Source organism: Botrytis sinoallii (genome assembly GCF_014898435.1).
Source record: "Botrytis sinoallii strain Bc 23 chromosome Unknown BSIN_037, whole genome shotgun sequence".
Classification (NCBI taxonomy): Eukaryota; Fungi; Ascomycota; class Leotiomycetes; order Helotiales; family Sclerotiniaceae; genus Botrytis; species Botrytis sinoallii.
The window spans coordinates 38,625-55,959 of record NW_024066064.1 but is presented as its reverse complement, the minus strand read 5'-3'; the positions used below and the strand labels follow the sequence as shown (position 1 = coordinate 55,959).

General features: G+C 43.3%; 7 protein-coding genes across 7 annotated transcripts; 2 read left to right on the top strand and 5 right to left on the bottom strand.

Annotated features, from left to right (window-relative positions):
* Positions 1-1,560: 1,560 nt before the first annotated feature.
* On the top strand, positions 1,561-2,605 carry EAF02_011867 (uncharacterized protein; the record flags this gene model as incomplete). Its single annotated transcript, XM_038907915.1, has 3 exons — positions 1,561-1,751; positions 1,830-1,998; positions 2,080-2,605. 3 exons carry the CDS (start codon positions 1,561-1,563, stop codon positions 2,182-2,184), a joined length of 465 nt encoding a protein of 154 aa, XP_038752260.1. The 3' UTR covers positions 2,185-2,605.
* Positions 2,606-2,770: 165 nt separating this feature from the next.
* On the bottom strand, positions 2,771-4,707 carry EAF02_011866 (uncharacterized protein; the record flags this gene model as incomplete). The annotated part of the gene is made up of 4 exons (XM_038907914.1): positions 4,221-4,707; positions 3,514-4,161; positions 3,216-3,440; positions 2,771-3,081 (listed from the first exon to the last, which is right to left on the bottom strand). The coding sequence occupies exons 1-4, from the start codon at positions 4,555-4,557 to the stop codon at positions 2,771-2,773; spliced, it is 1,521 nt and encodes a 506-aa protein (XP_038752259.1). The 5' UTR covers positions 4,558-4,707.
* Positions 4,708-6,267: 1,560 nt separating this feature from the next.
* Positions 6,268-7,229, bottom strand: EAF02_011865 (uncharacterized protein; the record flags this gene model as incomplete). The annotated part of the gene is made up of 4 exons (XM_038907913.1): positions 6,268-6,387; positions 6,443-6,555; positions 6,687-6,889; positions 7,111-7,229. 4 exons carry the CDS (start codon positions 7,227-7,229, stop codon positions 6,268-6,270), a joined length of 555 nt encoding a protein of 184 aa, XP_038752258.1.
* Positions 7,230-7,626: 397 nt separating this feature from the next.
* Positions 7,627-9,594, bottom strand: EAF02_011864 (uncharacterized protein; the record flags this gene model as incomplete). Its single annotated transcript, XM_038907912.1, has 7 exons — positions 7,627-7,908; positions 7,959-8,595; positions 8,669-8,707; positions 8,801-9,091; positions 9,151-9,224; positions 9,276-9,297; positions 9,356-9,594. The coding sequence occupies 7 exons, from the start codon at positions 9,592-9,594 to the stop codon at positions 7,627-7,629; spliced, it is 1,584 nt and encodes a 527-aa protein (XP_038752257.1).
* A 1,181-nt stretch (positions 9,595-10,775) lies between these two features.
* On the bottom strand, positions 10,776-11,132 carry EAF02_011863 (uncharacterized protein; the record flags this gene model as incomplete). Its single annotated transcript, XM_038907911.1, has 1 exon — positions 10,776-11,132. The coding sequence occupies one exon, from the start codon at positions 11,130-11,132 to the stop codon at positions 10,776-10,778; it is 357 nt and encodes a 118-aa protein (XP_038752256.1).
* A 573-nt stretch (positions 11,133-11,705) lies between these two features.
* EAF02_011862 (uncharacterized protein) lies at positions 11,706-12,923 on the top strand (the record flags this gene model as incomplete). The annotated part of the gene is made up of 5 exons (XM_038907910.1): positions 11,706-12,248; positions 12,299-12,425; positions 12,482-12,565; positions 12,624-12,704; positions 12,787-12,923. The coding sequence occupies 5 exons, from the start codon at positions 11,706-11,708 to the stop codon at positions 12,921-12,923; spliced, it is 972 nt and encodes a 323-aa protein (XP_038752255.1).
* Positions 12,924-14,260: 1,337 nt separating this feature from the next.
* EAF02_011861 (uncharacterized protein) lies at positions 14,261-15,361 on the bottom strand (the record flags this gene model as incomplete). Its single annotated transcript, XM_038907909.1, has 1 exon — positions 14,261-15,361. The coding sequence occupies one exon, from the start codon at positions 15,359-15,361 to the stop codon at positions 14,261-14,263; it is 1,101 nt and encodes a 366-aa protein (XP_038752254.1).
* Positions 15,362-17,335: the final 1,974 nt, after the last annotated feature.

Genomic DNA, 17,335 nt, shown 5'->3' with positions numbered 1-17,335 from the left:
GCTGGATACATTTACTCCTCATTCGTAAAATGATAATTCAAAGGTACGTTTCCGCAATCTATAATTCCCTTCCATCAGACCTGACACTATTTAGGGTATCTCGAGCCACGTTGTCCGTGGCATGGATCAGGAACAATATTTGAGCCATGTTTGGTTTCAAACAGCCTCAAAAAACCTGCTATTTTGTGAGTGGACATTTTGTGTCGGCCAAAATCTCGAGACTAAGTCCATTACAATTTCAAATTGAGATGAGACGTATGCAATGAGTTTTAGTAATCTCTCCTCCGATTCTTTCACCAAATACAAAAGTTTGTACAATACGAAACTAGTAATATATGAGTCACCACGGAATTTTAATAGATCTCATGGCTTTTCGATTCAATTCTCATCTTGGTACGATTCATGTATCGTTGCAAGAAGCTTTGAACCATCAGAAGACTCTCTAATTCAGGTATTATGGAATAACAGTCATTCAGCCGCCAATTTGTTCGTTGGGAGTGTAGTGGAACACAACCACAGTGTCCGGTTGTGCCCCTCGGCACCTTCGGTTGATTCCCATTATTGCCGTGCTAGCAACGGCGATTGTGTAAGTGTATCGACGACTCCAAATCGTGACATATCTTCATCACATCTCCAATTCTGACTACGATCTCTTCGGTTTTCACCGAAGTCTAGTATGTCGTTACATATCTATATTCATAGTTATAGAACATTTCTCGAGCGCCCAAGTCACTTTGTTAAATCAGTATTTTTGAATCTACCACGTTGCTGGTGCATTTAGAACACCCAAGGTCTTTGTGAAATTTGATATTTTAGGTGTACGGCACGTTAGAATTTCTCCTATTTGGGTAACGCATGCTATCCTATCAAGGCGAAAGACGATCAGATTTGGTTTCTACGTGATACATGACCAATTGATGAAACAGTGCAGATGATACGTCGATCTAATCATCATCATATTCCTTTACATATCTTTCACGCTATTTACAAATTCGTCATACCTAATGGAACATAGTGACGTTCAAGCTAGAACGTAATTTAGGCAAGGCTGGAACCAAACCTCATCGACTGGAGTAGTGTGAGTTTGTATGCCCAGAAGCCACCAATAAGGAAAACTTTCTGTGTAATTTTCATCATTCCAGAGTAGTATCACTTGTTCTATCTCGTATTTTGATCTCTTGGATATACTTCTACATGCTCAATACGATTACGTTGACGGCCCCAAATCGAAGATCTGAAAGATCATCGACGATGAGGTATTTACTTGTCCGGAAGGTGGAATTCCGGCCAAGAATTCACCTCTGGCTGAACTCGACAACATCGTGCAATATTGCTAGTTTTTTTCTCTTGGAGTATAGTTGAGGCAGTTGTGAAATGGTGAGGTGGTGGAGAAATAGGTATATAAGGAGAGGAAGGAGCGATCAAATATTCTTTCTTCATCGCAACAACATCATTCAATCTTCATTTGATATCTATCCCATTCGACAAGCAACGATCAAAAACACAAATTACCCTTCAAACAAACCAAAAATTCCAATTCAACAACGTCCAAAAATCACTATGCATTTCACACAAGCTGCTTCTGCCATTTTGGCAACTCTCGCTTTCTCCTCTACAGCCTTGGCTGGTGTCCTAGAGGCAACTGATTCGTTCTGCTCCAGGTCCGCAGGCTGTGTTTGGCAAAACCCAGCTTCTTGGCCAGGTGTTTTTGAGTGCAGCTGCAATCTTGCTTCACCAGATGGAAAATCTGTGTATGGATTCTTACTTTCCTCACTCGCTTGAATTCAAATCCGCATCAAAACAATAAAATAAACTAACACATGCATCAGACTTCTTCTCCAAGGTTACACCGACAAGAAATACGAAGGATTTGTTTACAACGGTTACTCCACTGTCGGCGTCTGCAACAATATGCCAGATCTCTTCAACAAGAATACCCAATCAATGAACATTAATGTTGACAACACACCCGGTTGTTGGCTCTACACGCAAAAGGATGTAAGATTCCCCTTACATTTCAATACCCATTGACCATATTCCTTCTGAAATAAAAAGCAACTACTAACCAAGAGACAATAGTGCGTCGGTGACTACGCCGTCATCGATTCCAAGGGTATCGCAGAAATGCAAGGCTACTACTACAAAGGAGTCCAAAGTTGGATTTGCGATCCTTTGACTTCTTAAATTCTCTTCTCGCTTTTTTTCCCACCCAGCGATTGCGATTATATACACGATACGGTTTAGAGAAGAATAGAAGTTTTCTAGAGCTTGATGGATGGGCATCGACTGGTATTTGAGCGATCGAGAGCCGGCGATAATGTGTTGGAATGATTGGAGTTTGATGGATGGGAATGGGAGGATTTCTTTTTTGTTTTTCTCTTTTTTATCGGACTTCATGTTTTAGGGGCGATGAGTGGGATGGATTGAGTTTTCTTTGGTTTGGAAGAATATTGTGTGGTTTTGGAGATGATTTTAGGAGGGAACTTTCGAATACTTTTTCTTGGGGGAATCCAACATTCTCGCCTTTTATTTTAATTCTTTTAACTTTCATTTTTTATCGCTAGGTATTGGTAGTTGGTTGGTGTTAGGTAGCGAGTTATAATATTTATTGAAGTTACTTCATCTCTTTAGCTGCCGTGATTTGTCATTTGTTCCTTGGTACTTTTACTGCAATCTCGCTCTAATGTATCTAATTCCTTCCGACTAATCATCCAAGCTGTTACAAATCCGTTCCATAACCTACAGCAAACTTACCCACCAACAACCCACCTCAAACAGTATACCTAAACTCCGGATGTCTATGCCCCAACATCTCCGTATTCCCCTCCAACAACCTCCCATCCCTCTCCCCCCGCTCCCGCTTCCCATTCTCCCACTTACAATACCCCATTGTGATACTCGTCACGATCAAACACAAACCCAACATACCGAGATTGATGGCGTGGCCGGTGATATAGCGCGGGGCGTCGGCGGCGATGTAGGTAAATGTTGCGATGAAGGCGGCGATGTTGGCGAGGCCGATTTGGAGACCGGATGCCGAGGCCCGTACGTAGTGGGGTGAGGTGTTGTTTGCTAGCCAGCCTTGGGGGGGAAGGGGGGGGTTAGCTTGGAGTTGTGGTCTTAAAGTTCTTTTTTCTTTTTTGTTTGGGGGAAATAGAGAAGATGGGGGTTGAAAGTAAAGAAGAAAGAAGAAGGAAAAAGGAAGAAATACACACCCATAACAACAGGCGGACAAGCAAAACTTCCCGCGGCAACCAGAAATGTACCTCCATATTGGACGTGAGGTCTCGAGGTTGCAATGAGCATCACATAACCGATGATGGCGATGCTGGCACAAATGAGCATCAAGAGACCGCGACGCTTGAAGTGATCTGAGAGAGAAGTGACGAGGATTACGCTGAGGAAGGCAGTCATGTTTGGGGGGACCGTTAGGAGGTTTGCTTAAGGGGGTCAGGGATTAGTTCACTTGAGAGTATTGTTTGGAGTGAAGGTTAAATGAAGGGGGTAAATTACCATTTACCCTCGTATACCCCAACGCAGTGATGATAGTCGGTAAGAAGAGCGAAAACGAATAGATGGGCGTGATGACGGCAAAAAAATTCAAAGAAAGTAACCACGTGTTCCAATTGAACACGGCGAGCTTCACCCAGTGCCAGTCAAATTTCTCATTATCTATATTGGCCACGGGCGACGCCCCGCGGTAATCGAGCTTCATGCGATGGATTGCGAGGTAGCGTTGTTCTTCCGTGAGGAATGTCGAATGTGAAGGGGTATGGGGCAGGAAGAAAATCGTCACAATGCCGAAGAGAAGCGTGATTCCGCCTTCGACGAAGAATATGAATGGCCATCCGTTATACCTCTTTGTTTTTATTTCCGAGAGGCCCGTAGCGAGGAGACCTCCAAAGGCACCGGATAGAGGCGCAGCGCAGTAGAAGAGTCCAATCCGTCGCATCAGTTGGTGACGACGGTAAAACATGGCGAGGTAGATGATTATGCCGCCTAGAAGACCGCCTTCCATGAGACCGAGGAAAAATCGCGCGACGAGCAGGGATTTCCAGGTGGTAACAAAGCCGATGCAGAGACTTATGAGGCCCCAGCCTATGATTAGGGCGGGGAGGTAGTAGCCTGCGCCTATGCGCTTGACGAGCCAGTTTGAGGGGACTGGATTACGGTTAGAGTGTTGCTTGAGTGATTAAGTGATGATTGGGAGATTGACATACTATCCACGCATATGTATGGCACGTAGAAGATAGCGAGCGCGATGTTGAATTTGGTTCCTGTCAGAATATCCAAATCGGCAGCTAATCCATCGATTTTCGCATTGCCAATGTTGGAGCGATCGATGAAAGCCAAGAGCCATAGGCCAAATAGCCAAGGAACGATGTGTCGATCGAATTTCTTGGTAATGAGTTGATCGAGTTCTTTTGAGATTTGGATTTCTTCATCTGGGGGAGTGGTGCTTGGGGTTTCGAGTTCGGCGATTGCTGGTTTTTCATCTCGAAATTCTGAATTTGGGGAATTAGAGATATCTTCTGGGGTTTCTGTACTTGTTGTCATGGTTTGATTAGGTATCAGGAGATTGTCAGATCATGGATGGGATTCGAAAGACGATTTGTGAAAATTGTCGAAATACAGAAATTTCTTCGGGGAATAATCTAGATTTGCTTTGTACATGTGGATTGTTGCACAGCAGATGCATGATCAGCTACAACGTACGTTACGAATTCGGTGGCACCAAGTGTGTATGTACCGATCAACGGTGCGAGTCCACATCTGGAGGATCCGGCATTTCAAAGGCGGGGAAGGAAGGTGATGCGCGGGTTAACCGGGGGGCCATGTAAAAATGAAGCTGCAAGAGTTGGGGTCGGCCAATGAGGATTCGAGGTGGGAGATGCAGGATAAGGAATATGTAACATACCTATTTCAGTAGTTATCTGTGCATGCTTTGGTTAGACAATGAGGGCTACGAGTACGTGTGATGAGATAGAGTGCGAGACGTGTCTACAGAGCTTGAAATCTATTGAATGGTTGGAGCGAGGGGGCACATCCTCTCTCCTAGCGATGAATGAGTATTAATCATGTGATATTATTCTGATGAAGTGATTGGATGGAATTAAAATCTAATAGCCAATCCGAATCATGAATAATCTGCTTTACATTCTGCTATTCTTCAAAAAACTCGCGAATTTGAACATGCATTGGAACGACAGATATCCTTTTTGTTCCGAGCTTGTTTCGGTAACCCTTCACTCTATATAATTTAAGTAATTCATCCTATCATGTTGTATTATTCCAGACTTAGCAAGGTATGATTGTACCGAGGAAGAAAGTGCCATCTCTACCGAGTTTTGAAATGCCTAAATCGCACTACTGCCAATAGATTACTATCAAAGGAGCTAATTTAAACGATGCAAGATGTTCTTTTGGTCATACCGAAACTGTACACCACCCACCATCTGTAATTCTACTATTGAGAGTTTTTCTTTCAGCATCCTCCAATGCCACAAACTTCCATGAGGCTTTTTGATACCTCCCTGACAGACCATACAAAAGATAAGTACTGAAGTGAAGTATTTGCAAAAGTCTGGGAGTTTTAAGTGATGAAACCTTCATGCATCCTTGGGGTATGCAACGATAACTTCTGTGTTTTCGTCTAAGAATCTCCTTGCAGATTTCCGCAAGACTTGCAATGATCTGAACAGACACGGATCCTCGAACATCTATTCTCCTTTTCGATTGTTTTTCTGACAGCACACTTCATATATTCAAAACACCATAAACTCTCCGTCCAACCAAATTCAATCTTGAGATTGTCGAAGCTTCTACCTCTGCCCAAGCAGCTATCTCTATCCTTCCCAGACCAGTCTTGAGCCAGATCATCATAATTACCATGCATTCTGCAAAATTTTGATCAAATATCCTGTCCATTTCCTTGTCATAGGTATGCTCAGTGTGATGGAAACACCTGAACATAATTTGTTGCCCGGAAGCTATACATCCAAGAGAGATCCCCCGAAGTGTTAAAAAACAATCCGCATTCAGAAGGTAAGATACCGTAGAAGCTTTCGAAATTCTCGCAACTAATTTTATGCTTCTCCCAGTCAGATAGCCTCCAATGTGCAAGTTCGACATTGATATTACTATAGTGACAGGCGATATTGCGTTGGACTATATTGTCTTTGTCTGGCGAGCCTCTACCCTCGATTTGAATCCATTTCCCTTCGATATACTTCCTCTTTCCAGTCTCGAAGAAGCCTCGACGTATGATTAAGGCATGAGATACAATGGGTTCAAGTAATTCCATTCTTTCTCCGAAGAAGTGTTTTCTCTTTCCACTGTCGTTGCGCTTTGAAAATCGAGGACCTCGCGTATCTTGTCTTCCAGTACCTATAATACAATTAACGTTCGATGATTAAAATATGAAGCTGGAGAACTATCTTACTGCAAGCTCTGACGTCACTTCTGCGCGTCTGGTAGCAACAAACTCCTCCTCGTCTGCTATGAATCTCTGTTCGTCGAAACATCCCTTCTGACATCCTGCAATACTCTTCGATACTGTGTAGAGATATTGAGATACCTTTTTTGGCAACAGTCTTATTGATACACTGCGGCGTGTAATGAGCCAACACGATTTCAGTAGATATCGATTAATTCTTGACTTGCAGAAATCGCGAGGTTCAACTGACCTTTTAACGACTTTTTGGCAACTATGAGTTTTCTTTGGATCGACTTTTCGAGACGCGCTTCACCAAGATCGATGAGCACTAGCTTCAATTTCATCAGTTCTGCGATGAGGGCTTTGAACTCGATTCTCGCTTCATCTTTGTCGCTTTCGGTTTTTGCAATGGGAGGTCTGGATGGCCTCCCATATTGTTGATAGTTGACGAGTCTTGAATTTTGAGACGAGAATTTTGATTTCGTGTCCTCAATAGCGCAACAAAAAAGGAATGGGATTTGTAGTGTTGTTGACCACGAGATTGAGAGTGTAGATAAGATTAAGTGTATCGCGTACAAGACCAGAAAGAAGACTTAGAAGAAGAAGTACACTTCAGATCTGAGGACAACTTGGTGGATCATAGAAGTCAGAAGGCTGGATTCATTCCGTAATACCTCGTATTAGAAGGAACCATGACTAAGTTGCTTTGCATCTTCAGACGGCATTGAATAGATGGAATTTCATTTACCATCCGAGAGCTAGTAGCTTTGTCTGCCTGGCTACCGAGAATCATCTTGTATGACAAGGATCACTTCTCTGTCAGCTTTGGTTGATTATGTAGGTGGCGTTCTTCTATTTTCCAGTTGATTTTCAAGGTCGAAATAACAAGAATTTAATGATGAATAGGTCAAAAAACAAAAACAAATCGCCAAATGCTGCTCTTTCTACAGTACATTAGTGCTAAAATTCTGTTCTGCTTGTACTGATAGGAATTAGAATCACTGTATCTAAGACTGTGATATGAAAAGGTGCTTGAAGTAGCATTTAGAGAACGGTTTAGTCGAAGGGTTCCACTTTAACTATGGTCTATATGAGTAACTTATTCTATTTAATGAAATAAAGTGATCTATTCTATGCACGAACTAATACATCTTCTTCGCGTGTTTGATCGCATGCTTTGGTCTAAAATCTCAACACTCTTGCCTTCCCAATACATCTAGTGTCTGAGGATTCGGATCAGTCTCTAAACTAAACTTTGCGAATTTTCCCTTCTCTCTCAAGGTCTTCCCGTACTTCATAAAAATATAAGGGCTAATGAGCCATAAAGTTGCAACTCCAGCTAGTATCGAGCCGGCAACATTCGAACCCAAGCCATTATACATTCGGTCAGCAAACAAAGGGAATATACCAGAGAGAAGGGCTCGAAGGGTTGAGTATGCAGCGAAGGCGGAAGATGCATAGACAGTGTATGTCTGTATGTGTCAGTCAAGACTGAAAAGAAAAATAAGAGTAGGCAACTTACATCAGCTAGGTAATTTCCAAGTGCATACTCAATTTCATTCGCTGCAAATCCAGCACCTGCTAACCCTATCATCGGTACCACCCAGTCAATGCCATGAACTAAGGGTGGAGTTGTCCAAGCCATAAGCCAAAGGCCAGCTGCCAATGCTGGTGCTCCGGTAGCAAAGCCGATTATTTTATCTTCTGGTTCTAGTTCTTTCGTTTCTGCACGCTTCTTGAGATGAAAAAACTCTACCAACCTGACCGGAATACCAAAAATCATTCCTATAGCATATGCAAGGAATGCTAACGAGTATGAAGTCTGGCTAAATCCATATGGTTTGAAGACGATATCCAAAGACTCGGTGAAAAGAAACAGTAGAGAAAATGCTATGGCAGATAGGGTTGCCATTGTGAGGATGATGGGCTCCTGAAAGAATATTTTGGCTGGCTGAATGATGGCACTCTGACAAAAGGTATGAAAATCAGGGACATGATCATCTGCTGTTTGTGTGCGGAGTTTCAGTGTTCCTGCACATGATTGTATAGCGATAAGATGATCCCCAAGGAGTTTACTTGGGCGAGTTTCGGAGATGCCTATGAGAAGGACAACAAGTATGCAGACGGAAACAATAGAGCCAATGTGATACAACCATCGCCTTTATTTAGTCTTGAGTTAGCTTTGGGGTTCATTGTCGACAAATTAAGGTGCATAACTTAGGACCAACTCACCAACCAAGTACGCTAGTGACGTAGGTTCCATATATCGGCCTATTCTATTAGTCAGTCGAGATTTTTCAAAACTGCTCCCCCCAGCCGTTCCTTATTCTGAGAGACTCGAGGTTTTTGTCCGAGTTCACTTACCCTAGAGCAGCACCTAGTCCCGCAGATAGTACCCATGCATAGATTGCATGGCCTTGGGTTGCAGGTTCCCATATATCTTCTAGACTGCCCACATTAATTGTTGAAGGAATCGATATCGTCGCACCCATGATAAAGCGGCCAATGTATACTCCTGCAATAGATGGTACAAGTCCCGTAATCATGCAGCTAAGCGGTAGCAAAAGAGCTGCAAATATGAGTATCGGTTTTCTTCCGAAAGCTTCTGAATATGGTGGAAAGATAATGCTTCCCAGAGCTCCACCGATTCCGTACCTATGCAAACAGATGAGTAAGAACATTGTGAAACACAAACACTCGGTGTATACACTTACATGAGAGAAAAGGCAATGAGTGACTGATTCTGTGAAATGCCATATTCTGTTGCTGCTCGCGTTGCTGCGACTAACTTTGAAATTGTTAGTATACACTGTGAAAAAAAGGATTTTGAGAAACAAACACCCCCGGATTCTAGCAAAGCACTTTGATGGAACGAGTTAATTTTACAATATTTCCAATTGACAATGGGGAATGACATACCCAAATGTATCAAGCAAGAAAATGCAAGCTGTATTCACCAGTTTGCGTTTCAAAGGCCAATTTCGAGGATGATTTTGATTTTTTGGAAGCCAATCGATGACATTATCGTCTGATAATTGGAGACCCAATTCATCGATTCTTTGTAATATGTTTGAAATTGAATCCACTCCTGTAGGCAATGATGCCTCACTGAGGTCTGAAGTAGCCAAGGACTCTGTCGGCTTTTCAATATCTATCATGATGAATTTCTTTATCAAACAAGTTTCTCAAGATATGCCAAGTCGCCAAAGAACGTGTAATCATGATGATAGCTGTTGAACGTCTTGGAAGTCTTGGTAGATATGGTGTATACAGCACTGACCCGACAGAGAAGAATGTATTGACGGGATAACACTAGTAAGACAACGCCATTTAAGGAGAATCTAGTGCTGTCGATCATCACATCTAGCGTACACCGCCACTCTCCTGTATCGTGCAAATGATACTTGAGCAGGAGAGCTCACCTTCGAGGAAGAGATGAAGACTTCTTGAGCACTGTTCTGACATTGTCATGAACACCATCCGTTTGACACGTGTGTCGATTTCATACCGATATGCCGGCTCTTTTTGAACGGTGTTCTCCAACAAAAGTGGCGTAAGATTGACGAAAGCCCCATAATGACACAGACAAAACGAACAGTTTCAACTGCTTGGACATCTTTACTGACTCCAGACACCTACAAAAACGGGCCAAATTGCCGCGCTAAAGCACGGCATTGTTAATGCCGGATCTGCTCACTAGAACGGACTCAATGCATCATAAGATTCGGTCTTTGTAAATGACTAATTTATCGAGTACCGACTGGTTTGATGTGTAAATAGGTATATGAAATCTTAGCAAATGGGCGAACGAGATCCAAATCAATTTTGTAATGTGATCCATATGAAACAAAACAAAAGAAGTATGGCCTGAACTTTACTGAGATTACGGATGCATAGAATACTGCGAGTCATACAATGTCTCGTCCTCCTATTCAAGGTATCTGAAATACTACGCCACTTCAGCACGAACTACATGCCACAATACCGGTAGCTATCCATACTCAATACCTAATCATCAGTGAGAAACAAAATATGGAAAGGTTCCTCGAAGCTTTTCGGTGATAGAGTGGTTCCCTGGAACAGAAATGTACTTTATTTGTTGGAATATTGGGAACTGCTGAAACTCACAAAGGTGTTCGTTACAAGAAGTAGAAATTACAGCAAGGTTCCCTTCCCAAAGGACCCAGGAAGACTTTGCGATTCGACTCATATCAAGGCTAACAACTGATAAATCATCGATGTCGATCTGTGCAATGAATTTAGGTATACTCCTGAATGTCGTGCAAAGGAAACAGATGTTGACGAAACAAGATTGGCGATACTAGAGACGCCATGAGTCCTAGTATAGATACCATATATGAGGCATTTTGTCCATGGCTTCATATGAAACTCCGGCAATCCATTTGCCTCTCTCCCGAAAAAGGCATGGACGTCTGGGTGCGAATGTAATCAGAGTATATGTAGAAAGCTCAATCTTGATTCCATGCGATATTTCTTGCGAACCACCCATCACACGTTTTGCGATGAAGAAATTTTCGGATGGTAATGGACGGCGACTTGCTAAGAGAACTTCGCGATGTGGAGGTGGAGGTGGAGGTGGAGTTGGGGTGGACCGTGGAGGTAATCTTCGTCTCACCGCTTCCATGATATATACGGGCAGAATATTACCAAAGGTGGGGATCGCGGGGGTGGCCATGTCGGCCTTTTGCTATTAAACAACCGACTCTACCTGACCTGAGTACTTCTGCAACCTTTCTTCTCTTCTCATCTTGTCATCCCTTCTTTTCTGGCTGACAATACAAAGATGCTACCCGACCTCCAATGTCAGCTTGCCATTCATCTCAGCCAAAGAACGAAGACGTTCGGATATTAGAGTGCACTCACTCATTTGCTACCTCTTAAATCCGTTTCTGTCATTCTCTTGGCTGCCCCAGTTACCTGAAAGTAGCCAGGGTATAAAATGTCTCCATTCAAACATTTGCATCTCATTTGATGACGAGGATCAGCAAATACTTCTTTTGTAAGTGGAAAACCAGGTATATAGATGAAATCGAAGCCATATTCAACTGTTCACCGTCGATATGCTGCAATCATGCAGATGCCAAGAATGGGTTATCGCTCGCTACAAGTATTACGAGTATATGATGATGGTTCTTTCTTTCGTGCTATGATAAGTCTATCATTGTTTTTCTGTCATCGTGTTTGTTTGCGCATGATTGAATATCTGATTGATATATTATCGCAATCTATTGATTACAGTCTTTCAACCATGTCCGCCTTCTCACGCTCCAGCACTGGCATCTCCGTAGTCCAGCACTTCTCCTCACTCATAAACGGCAAAACAATCGTCATAACAGGCCCTTCAGCCAATAGTATCGGCGCCGAGACCGCCATCTCACTTGCTCATGCCTCTCCTTCTATCATCCTTCTAGCTGAACGTTCAGAGGCCAAAATCTCTCCTGTTATCAAAGAAATTCATACTCTCAATCCCTCCATCACGACCCATTTTGTACCTCTCGATCTCGCTTCTCAGAAGTCAATAAGAAAAGCCGCTTCTTTGATCAATAGCCTGGTTGAAAAAATCGATATCCTGATTAACAATGCAGGTGTAATGGCAGTACCAGCTTATCAAACGACTGAAGATGGAATTGAATTACAATTCGGTTGTAATCACATCGGTCATTTTCTACTTACCAATCTAGTTCTGGAGAAACTTTTGACGGCAGGGAGAGGAGGGCAAGCGAGGATTGTGAATGTCAGTAGTACTGGGTATGAGCTCGGGGGTGTTCAATTCGATGATTGGAATTTCAACGTATGGATGTTGCCCAAATCCAACTGTCCATGTATTAATCACACGAGTAGGAAGGAAAAGACTACGATCCTTGGCAAGCATATGCACAATCTAAAACGGCGAATGTTTTGTTCTCTAGCACTTTGGCCTCCAGACTAAAGGATAGAAATATACAATCTTTTGCCCTTCAGCCCGGATGTGAGTTTTTCGAAATCCTCTTCAAAAGGGCCAGCAAATGTTAACGAAAGTCCCAGACGTACCAACAAGCAATCTCCAAGCTCATGTCACTTCAGAAATGTGGAGCAATGTATTGCAACAAATTTCCGAATCTTCGGGCGGTATATACCCCCCAGTCACCAGCCACACGCAGTGCATATCAAACTGACACCCCTCCAGGCCAAGAATTCGAACCTCCAAAAACACTCCAAGAAGGATGTTCTACCACCTTAGTCGCGGCTCTAGATCCATCTATCTCCGGTATCTTCTCGTCTTCTCTCGTCTCCTCTCCACTCCCCTACACGACCTCACAACACAACCCTAACCACTAACTCCTCTCTAGAATCATCCGGCGGGTTCCTTCAAGACTGCATAATCAGACCCGTACCTCAAGATCACGCAGTAGGCGTAGGCAACCAAGTTCGATTATGGGATTTGAGCGAGAGGTTGGTGGGACAGCAATTTGACATTTTCATTTGAGAGAAGGTATAATGATTCTTATTCAAGGGGCACTTATCAATATGTATTATTACTGGTTAGTTGTAGCAGCCCATAGCGGAAGCAAATCCCATCTTGTACTTGTAGCAGGCATCTGGAATAAAATTATTAGGCAGTTTAAAATGGACTATTCAATGTAGAGAATGACTAGGACGATCATTTCACAACTATATTCCCTATCCAAATCCAAATCGCCTTGAATCTCAAGCCCCACCCCAGCGCCTTCAACTGCCGCATAACAACAAAAATCATCTCCTAACCATAACACCATATAGTCACTCAACCCTTACCACTCATCACTCAAACCTCTCAAACCAATAACTCTTACCAACACAACAGACCTGACTCTGAAGCAAACAAACAAACAAACATACATACATACATGCATAATAAAACATATCCTATCTCCCATCTCCTATCTCCATCACTTAATAAAAAGGGGGGAAGGGAAGATAGATAGAGAGAACGAAAGAAGCGAGATCCCATCCATCCATACTGCCCAGATCATGCATGCGTACGCAGACTCGACAAGTGAAGTTTCATCCACAGCTTCTTCACCCAAAATCCAATCACATGGCAAACATTACTCATACCACATCACATTACAGCATAGAAGAGCAAATCACAATCAAGCACCGTGCGAAATAAACTCGTCCATTAAACTCTGATCTCGAGACTGCAATTAAGCGCTCAAAATTAAATTCCTAAACTGGACCGCCATTTCAATCTCCCCCCCAAGATCACCTGCCTCCATTCCCCGCCAAGCATCTCATAATTTCTCCTCCCAGAATGATGCGTCCAGCCATCTCTCGCTCTAACTCATATCGCGTCGCCAAGGGTATATTAAAAATAGTTATGTGTAAAAGTTCAAAAGGTGAATAAAACCAATTTTATATTGATTTGAGTGAAGATTTTTCTCCCATCCGTCAATGTCGATACGATTTGAGGGTATGAATGTTGAATAATATGTCGTAATCGTCGTACTTAAAAAGCAAAGTCTCCAGTAAAGTAAGTGGAGTAGTTGTTGAATATAAAAAGGATGTATGTGCAGAAGTAAAGCTTGTGGAGAGGCAGAGATACCGAGCGCACGAGGATTAGCACAGGCTCAAGGTCATCGTCCGTTATCCCACAAAAAGTATCAAAAACGCCATGCTCCCGTACTCGCTGATGCGAGGGGGCATATCCCATTTCCCATTTCGGTTTCCCATCAGATCGTCAATTCGCGTGTTGAAAAATAAATAATTCGATCAATGCTCGCCGGCAATAGGTTCACGCTAATTCCCGCCATATGCAACCATCCCAAAACTCCATGCTGAAATTTATACAGAACCAAGTCGTAAAAGTGCTTCAATGGCTTCTCGCTCTTGAGAATCTGCAGAAGCCATGTTCAAAGCTGTGAAACCGCTAGGGGTGTGAGTTCGTGCTGGTGCTGGAAGGGAATGTCCAACAACAGAACGCAGCCCTCCCCTATATAGATGAGAATTGAAAACTTGTGGAAGTGGCCCAGAAGTGAAGGGTCCAGATGCTGAATAAGAAGCTGCTCGCAATGCTGCGGCTCCAACAGCCGCCCAGTCCTCTTCGTCTGTTACATCATTTGGGTCGTCCTCCATCATTACGTCGTCTCCAACCTCAGATGAGGAAGAGCCCGACTCATCGCCATCCAAAGACATTTTGTCGGCCTCATCAGGCATCGAGACATCATCTCCGTGAGAGAAAAATGCCGAATCCCCCGCCCAACTTGACCCTGGTTCATTAAGACGTGTTCGCGTAAATGACCACCCTTGGTTGTTGGCGATTGGCATCCCAATCGGATAGGTATCTGGTAAACTCGGTGGTGGTGAATTTCCAAAAGCTCGACCCATTCTTGCCGGATGTCCCTTTAGTCTCGCGTCCCATCGGCCCCAACCCACTTTCTCGAACAACACATTTCCTTTTACACCGCCAGCCTCACCGCCATTACCACGTCCCTCCAAAGCGCCCACAACAAGTCTTCTAGCTTTCGCGGGAGGAATTCCAGAAAAGCCGGGGACTGAAGTAGTGAGATAACCCATGATGTGCCGGATAGCAAGGGGGCCATGATCCAACAGAATTTCAGGAAGGTGGTGTTTAGCCAATAAACTAGGGGTAATGGCACCAGTGGTATCCAATCCTGGCGATCCGATATCCGACGTTCCTTCATTTCCACTTCCGTCGTGTAAGTCTAGGTCGGATTCAACATGCTCCAAGTTGAGTTGGGGCAATGGCGAACGAGTACCAAAAGATTTGGTAACATGCGGAGGTAGGTTGGGAGAAATAGAGTTCGGAGGAGTAGGAAGAGGGTGGCCATTGGTCACAGGCACACTCCGAGCCGCTACAGCAGTTAAGCTGTCTCGACCAAAGGATGTTGGGATCTTGCGAGCAGATGAAGCTATTGAAGCCATTTTTGTTGTTGGATCAGTTGATTTCTTTCTCTACAAGTGCGCGACACAAGATTAGTATTCATCTTCTCGAAAAGACGTGTTGGGTTGGCATGAGGGTGACTCGGAAGAATCCCACACCAACACCTTGATGGGCTGACTCACTTCGATTTGCGATAGAAAGGTTGCAAGCGAATTGAATGATTTGGTAATTTAATTCGAAGCAACTGTTGATCGTGTATTGAAGAAGCAAACGGAACGGAGGGGAACCTTATCGTCGAAACGGAAGAAGTTATTGAGAAGATGTAAGAGTGAGTCAGGTAATGGTGGGCGTCGACAGATAAGTGAGCTATTTGGATCGGGTCCGGAAATGGAAGCAAGCAAGTGGGAGTGGGAGTGAAGTTTATAGAGGAAGAGCGAACCAACTCGATTGCGATTAGACAGACTGCGAGGTAAATTTGAGATAAAAGTAGAATGGAGGAGGCGACGGTGTATTTGAAGAAAGTAGAAGAGATTAATAAAGTTTATATGGGAAGATTGAATTAATGTATATTTTTATATTTCGAGCTTTGGTCTTTGTCTGTCTGTCTGTCCGTCCGTCTGTCTCTCTCTCTCTCCCTTGAAGTTGGTTGTTGCACCTTGTTGCGCACCTTTCTGGTGTTTACAAAGGACTGGGGACCTGGTAATTACTACCCAGTGGGTGTAGGTGTAGGTACATGAGGATGATCCAGTGGAATAGACCGGATCGATTTAAACAGGGTATACCCAGTTTAGGCTTAGCGTGATCACACTCGTACATTAGCATCACGCTAGTATCCCAAATGCAAGACCAAGAACTTCCAAATCTAGGCGTGGCAGTAACTAGGGAGACCCCTGTGTGCTAAGAATTCACGAGTTATGCAATCTTTTTATGTATCCAATCACAAATCGATAAATGAAGTATGCAAGTCCTCGTGATTTATGATTTGTTAATATCCATCATCTGGTATTAACTTCTTCATGAATGTCTCGAAAATCCCCAAGACGTCGGTCTGGTCTGCGCCTTCTCTGCCGTGTACATCATACTCGTTGCATTCATAGCACAGTCACTGGTACAGTCACTGGTACGTACTAGGTATTAGATATTTGAGAAAGTTCACTGGTGGTAGGTAGCAGTTATCAAAGAAATGACGCTCCGCTGGCTCTCCGAGGGCCACTGCCGTGGAGGCAGACTAGATAACTAACACAAAAGTTTGATATCGAGCGCAGCGAGCTATGGGGGTTTGGGGGCTTGCCCCCATGGAAAGGCAAGCAATTAATGCCTCCTCTCAGCACTTTGTCATTTTGCCTCTGACTATACGAGTGTCAGAACGCAGTAGGATATTACTAACATTGAAAACCGGATTTATATTGATTTGTGTTTATATTGAATTCCCTCAAAATAACCTGCTCAAGTCATACCAAGCGTACGTAGGTAGGTATGTATGTAATACTAAGGTCATACCAGTATCTTCTCATGCATACATTTGGGCTCACCTGAGCAAGTAAGAACACCTTGGAGAATAATTGACGACTTCGTACATCTCATCTACCTCAATCTCATCCATATGAGCAGGTAACTAGGATTTTCTGCCAACATTATCCTGACTGTACTTTCGCTTCTACTCTTTGCTGAGTCTTCTTGTGGCGCATTAAGAAACCAGGTGTCTAGCCAGCCACACATGCTGATAAAAGAAATCTCACAGTATCAACATCGTACAGCGTTTACAGTAATAATAATAACATTTGGTAATAACTCACTGTACAGAGTACACGATTCCTTAATTTACAACTTTCCATATCAATGTGTGGTATCAAAAACTAGGTTATCTGGTATCTAAACCCTAGCTGTCATGTCCATTGCCCTCGTCTAAAGCCCTATTGCCCCCCTCTCCAAGTGATCGACGGACTTTAACAAGTGTCCGTCCGTACATACCACGCATTCGTTCTTCCACGCACACACTAGAATATTTGAATAAA